The sequence below is a fragment of the Lathamus discolor genome, chromosome 1 (assembly GCF_037157495.1).
Source record: "Lathamus discolor isolate bLatDis1 chromosome 1, bLatDis1.hap1, whole genome shotgun sequence".
Taxonomy (NCBI): Eukaryota; Metazoa; Chordata; class Aves; order Psittaciformes; family Psittacidae; genus Lathamus; species Lathamus discolor.
The window spans coordinates 36,319,930-36,326,219 of record NC_088884.1 but is presented as its reverse complement, the minus strand read 5'-3'; the positions used below and the strand labels follow the sequence as shown (position 1 = coordinate 36,326,219).

The 6,290-nt window shown below is 42.1% G+C and overlaps 1 protein-coding gene across 12 annotated transcripts in view; it reads right to left on the bottom strand.

Moving 5' to 3' along the window:
* Positions 1–1,043: 1,043 nt before the first annotated feature.
* The window catches only part of FAM107B (family with sequence similarity 107 member B), a 61,559-nt gene continuing 56,312 nt past the window's right edge, over positions 1,044–6,290 (bottom strand). For all 12 annotated transcript variants that reach the window (XM_065667503.1, XM_065667553.1, XM_065667544.1 and 9 more), the window contains 2 exons: positions 6,100–6,253; positions 1,044–4,227 (listed from right to left, as the gene is read on the bottom strand). In XM_065667503.1, the coding sequence (XP_065523575.1) occupies positions 4,111–4,227; positions 6,100–6,253 (271 nt within the window). In that variant the 3' untranslated portion in view covers positions 1,044–4,110. The remainder of the gene's footprint in view (positions 4,228–6,099; positions 6,254–6,290) is intronic.

The following is a 6,290-nucleotide window of genomic DNA, read 5'->3' as shown; positions in this document are numbered from 1 at the left end:
AGATCATGTTTTCCACTGGACATGCTACAAAAGTAGATCACATGCCCTGACTGCTTGCTTCCTGGAGTGAAATATCAAAGGATAATTCAAAACACACTTGGATGTGCTTGAGGTAGGAGAGCGCAGGGCAATGGCTCCAATAGGCCACAGAAACCCACTCCTCATTAGCTCTTGTTTTCTTTTTACCTCCCCCACGTTTGACAGCTCCTGGAGCGGGTCCAGCGTCATTGCATCCGCAGCACTGCCAGGACCCATTCCACATGCTGGGAATTTTCTGACGGAAAAAAGCATTTCCTGACATCTGTTCTGAATTCGCTGTTCTCCCCCTCCTCCCGACTTCGTCTCACCCCACATCTCTCCATCATCACCTGACCCTGGCTGACCAGAGCTCACCAGTTAGAGCTGAGGATCTCTGTGGAGAACACAAACCCCACACCTCTCCTAGCCCTGTTCCTCCTCCTCCTCATTTTCTCTGCTATTGACACAGGGTTTTGCTCTTTGCAATGAGCAATCTACCCCTAACCCCTAATCACTTGCACATGCACATGCACATGCACTTTCTTTTATTGATTCAGGTTTTTCTTACCAGAACTATGGGCTTGAGTGTTGGCCAAATTAAAAAAGCCTCTGCAGGACTGAACCTACCACCAGGTTCATCCTTTCTGAATGGAGCTTTTTCAATGCGAACAATTCCAAGGTGGAATTCTATGCATTCTGATGAAGTTAGCAGGATAGGGAATGATTTCCCGTTATTTGATTCCATCAGAAGTTTCCCTTCACGCTCTGTCTCACCTTGTGCTAGCTGAGCAGCTTTCTGCATCAAAAATAGTCAAAAGATAAGACTGAGAGACACAACAAGCTGCTTCTGCCAACTAATCTGCCAATAATTCTTCATATACACATGGATGCAGCTTTAAGGAGCCAAAAGTCATTGTGATCTTGTTTTTTCCCCCCTATATTGCAGAAGTTTAAATAACCTGGGTTATCTCAGTGCAGTGCCCAAGGTTCTGTTTGCAGCAGGACATGACAGACACCACCACGTATGCCAAGCATGTAGTAGATTTTATTAAGCATGACTTTGGTTCTAAGTATTCCACCCTCATTCTTGTCATACCTTTAGTTAAAAACAATTATACAAGAGCAAATACAAAAAATATTAAATTATGAAAACAAATCCATTAAGGCTCCCTTTTTATATTTATATATATTTATATATGTACACTCAAACAAGTGCAGATATTAACAGAAGGTTAAAGACACAAAAAATGCTATAAAATTTACTACTATACTATCAAAAGCAAGAGTTTTAAAAAAGTACAAAGTGGTAAGTAAGCCATTTTCAAATCACTGAAGGATTTGCCAGATTGCTTCAAACCTCATATGGCTAAAGGGCAGATCAGGAGTTGCTTACGCTCACTGACAAGCAGTTTCTCACTTGAGCAGCCGCACAGGACACTTGTGGTGTGACTAGCTGACCACCCATTGCAGGGTTGCCCATTCTAGACCAATCCTGACTTTAAAGACAAGCTTTCGCCTGTCGGATCGACATGAAGGTGGCTGGGATTCCTAGACTAAAGGGTCAGCAGGATTCAAAGATGTTCTAATGCACACGTTGATGTTCTGTTCACACAGAGAATTAATTCCAACTGAAAACAAAAAACTACTGCACACTGTATGTACAAGGGAGTTGTCTGGCCTCCTGTGTTTCAGAAAGAGAAACTCTACCCTGAATCACAAGCTAACATGGAGAGAAAGCAAAATGCCTTCAGCCTTGAATGGCCCAATCCAACACACTCCCCGAAGCCAAGAAGAGGTCCTCATCCCACACCTACTCTGGTGCCATTGGGATTACGCTAACTTCATTTCACTGTGCATCTGTGGAAGGGTTACCATGTTCACCAAGGGGAAATGGCTGAGAAATGGTCTGCTCAAGCCAAAGGAGGGTTTCCTCATCAACTTCTAGACATTTCCATACTGAGCAGAAGGTTAATTGTGGAGTGGAAAGCAAGAGGCATGAAGTTTGGTAGGTTGGGAGAGGCTAAGATAACACATGAACGTGGCATGGAAGGCTTGTGTATAGTGCTATCTCAACAACTTGAAACAAACTCATTAAGTGCAAGTGTTTGTGCTGCCAGAAAGATCTTCTCCTTCCAGAAGAAAGGAAAAGAGAGGGGAAGAACCTGCAGCACTCAGGGTGTTCCTTTGTGGAGAAAATACAAGGAAGAGTCTTACATTTGGCCTTTGTTGTATGTCCATCATCTGAACAGTCTGGTAGACCAGATTTAATCTTCTAGACGTGAGTCACGCTGCAAGTCTAAATCAATGGCAATCCACTTATCACAATTCCATTTACTCTCAATCTGATTCTGTCCTCATGAAAAACACCTGGATCTTGACAAATGGAAGTCCGTATCTAGGAAACACTTCAAATTGTGAGCATTTTGTCCCAAGTGTTATGCTGAAATTGGATTTAAATTGTCCAATGCTTACAGAAAAGGGAAAAGGAACTAGAAACAAACCAACAAACCCTCCCCCACCACCTTTACAATATAAACATGCCACTCTTGATATCAACAAAACCTGTTCTCAAACAGTTATAGCCAATGTAATTACAAAGCAGAAATTATTTTGTTTAGCATCCTAAGGCAAAGGCTAGGATTCGATCCTCAGGTGATAGGGATGAACACAGCTTCGGTGAGAGCTACAACTGTGCCAACCAAGGAAGATGAGGATTTCTCCCCTCAGATTCTGAAGATATCTGCACCCATTCACACCAGGTAAGAAATCAATTCTATAATCCTACATGAGTGATCTCTTCCCCTCTTCTCATCCCAGGCTTTCCTGGATAACTAGTAGTCATAAGCATGAAGGATCAGATTCTGCCATCCCTGCGCAAGCTGAGCAATATTTAACTTAATGTCAAGTCACAGGGGCAATTTGTGGAAAGGCAGAAAGTGACAGAATTGGACCCAAAGACTCAGTGGTAAACACACTTCCCTTCTTTCTTAAGGCTAAAGAAAGGCTGGGATAAAAAGAATTACATTTTATGCCTCACTTTAGGAAACAGAAATCCATCTCAGTAGATTCCAATTATCAGTCTGGTGTGGCTTAAACACTGCTCTGTTCCAGGAACTGCAACAAGTTCCTGAAAGCAAAGAGCAGGTACTGATAACTATTCTATGATTCTATGGCAAATCAGTGTCCTGATTTCAGTTCCAGCAAATGAGTTTAAACACTACCAAGTAACGTGTTAACACTGTCCTCAGATCAGCATGTCCCTGGAGGAGAAAGGCCACAACAGCGAAGTAGGTAGCATTTCGAAACACAGAAAGTAGAAGATGGGTTATTTTGCATTGAGAGGTAAATTCACAGGTAGCACTGCACAGGCCTGTACACAGCGGGGTAAGCTTGGAGACAGATAAATCAGCTTCTGGGTTCTCCCTGGTGAGAGGATCATCAGGCTTCTGCTCTTTCATAGCCCAAATTCTACAAGCTGAACAGGGAGAAATGGGCTTTAAGGCTGCTTAACTTTTCACTGCTGGTGAATTTTAAGCATTCTTATCCTGCCCACACCTGCCTATCCTAGTGGGGATGGGCAGCAGCGATCAACATACCTCATATCCCCCAGATCTGATAGAAATTCCAACTAAATGCATATTCTTCTAGGATATACACAGGCTGTAGGTCTAGATGGAGCAAATCTACCTGCACAGCAAAGCTTCATAAGATATCACAGGAGGATTTTTGTTCTGCTGTAAAGCAAAATATAATCTGTGTACCTCCACTAAACTAGGATCACAAGAGATAAAGCAGTGCAACACTGAAGGAGTTTCTCTAGTATCCCTGGCTGAAATCTCTGAGTAAGCACATCAGAGTGGTCCATGACACTTGAACTGACAAACAGGCTCCTTGCCCATTGATCTCAGGACTGCATTTGGCAAGTGGATCTGTTTACAGTGCTGTCTTTTAATCCACACGTCCCAGGAATTAAATATCTCATCTTCAGGTGTCAGCTGTATGCTGTTATTTTCCCTCTTGAGGGGCAAAACTGAGACAACTTGCAAAAGCCTCTCTCTGCAGGAAAGCTGGAAGTCTTAGCAGGTGCTGGCTCTAGGAGTCTGGGGCTTCTGTTGCTTCCTGGACCGTCCTCCTCAAGTTGCCCTTGACTTTGACAAATTCAGGTGCATTTTCCTGCTCTTCCTGCATCTTCTGTTGCTCCAGTTCCAGCTTAAAAGAGAAACATATGTGAAAAATAAAAGTATATAAAATAGATCATGGAAATACAAGACAAAAAATCTAAAGGTTTCACGAACTGGCCATGCAAAACTCTTTAAACTACTTCCTTTCCTCTTATGGAAAAGATAAAGTTGCATTTCTTTAGGAGTATCTGCTCTCATAAACCATAGAACTTTTTAAATCCTTGGCTCTAGCTCATTCCAGACGTTGACAAACTCTGCAAGCCGAGTCCAAAACTAAGAAGAAGCATTTTTGAAGAAATTCCTGGATATCTTCATTAAAGAAACAACAATAATTCCCATCTCTGGCTTTTACAACAGGACAAGGACTAATGTGCCTTGTCGGAAACACATGCCAACAGCTACTACTGAGCACACTTGCAGGATTTATTTCTGAGCGTCTGGGTATGGATTTCTGTATTGAACTTTCGCTGTATCTGTTTTATCTATCACACAAAGCAATAATAAAACACAAAAATCCTCCTTGGCCCTTGGTTGTTCATTTTTGAGAGCCCATTCACCGACATTTTTAACCCAGCTGGAGCTCCTATGCAGACACTCGAAATTACCATGTGAGTAATTACTCTTGGGGCAATATTACTGTACTATTCTGTGCAGTGCCCGTACAGAACAGGGCTTACACATCACACAGAACACAGACTGCTTAGCAATCCTCAGTGAAGGCAGATAAGTTGGCAGAAAGGAAGAAACAACCCTTTAGAAAACTAACAAAAGCTCCTCAAAGAGGCTTTTCCTTTTTAACAGACCAAGGACTCCCTGATTAATGGGCACCACATACAGCTCACCTAAATAATCTTTCCTTTGTCTCTGGCTCACTGGGAAGGGACATGCCTTGTTGCAATAAACCATGACAACATTCCTCCATGAGTTGTGTTGTCAATTAATGCCCTTTCTATCTTGTCAGAGTCACAACACTGCTTGCAATGGGCAGGCTTTTCCTCTTCTAAAAGGAGTTTTCTACTCTACATATGTTCTTGGATGGCTCAGTTTCAAATCAAATCTTCACACAAGCTGAACCATTTGAAGCTGGGCCCTTAAGAGCAGAAAGGAAAAGTGACAGGATGGCACACTTAAAAACAACAATTAATTGATTTCCATTAACAAGAACAGGAGATACTGTTTTAAAACATTCATTTATTTTAAACCAAACACAATGCACCAGCACAGTGACTTCTCTAATGAGGCGCTTGTTTTACTGTAGAGGTATTTCCTTGTAGGTACAGGAAGTGCCTTAAGAGGCATGGACACGCTTGCCTGTCCAGGTGCCTAGCAGTAAGCTTCATCACAATGAACTCCTACTCTACATTGTCTCCTTACCCAGGGTCTGAGTGTCTTCCCCTTCATCTGAAAAGGGCAATGGGCTCACATATCTTAAGGCTACAAAAGGTCTTTGAAAGTCATCTAGTTTCTTATGTAACCCAGGAGAAAGAATCAATTGATTTAACTCTTAAAGTATCCACCAGTTTTGATACACTATGGTCTAACAGACATTCTTAGTGGATCATCTCTTAATAGTTAGTCTAAGAAAGCTGACTAGTTCATCACAGTTCAGTGGTCAAATAAGGTCAGTACTCCACACACATTCCTGTTGCAGGATTCATTTGATCAAAGGCAGACACCATATGCAGTTCCTATACAGTAACAACAAACAAGTAATCACAGAGCGTGATCTGACTTACCCTAAGAAGATATCTGATATCTATTGGTATCTATCAATAAGACATACTGATCAGAGGTAATGTGACAAAAATTGGCTGCTGCTTCTTTCCTGTCTACAAAGGAAAGCCTCAAAGTGTGTAGCTCAGATGTAGATGAATAGAAGTAGTGTTACTGCCCATCTCACCTGCTCCAGTTTCTGCTGCCGTTTCAGTAGCTCTATTTCCAAGTCCGATTTCTTCTTTTGTGCTTCCTCTTCTTTTTGTTGTTTAATAACTTGATCTCGTTTCCTTTTCTCCATCACCTTCTGTAGCTCTGGTTTGTTTTGAGGTGCAAGACCCCTGCAAATTAAATGGGGGGAATGGTGGTGTAGGGAAA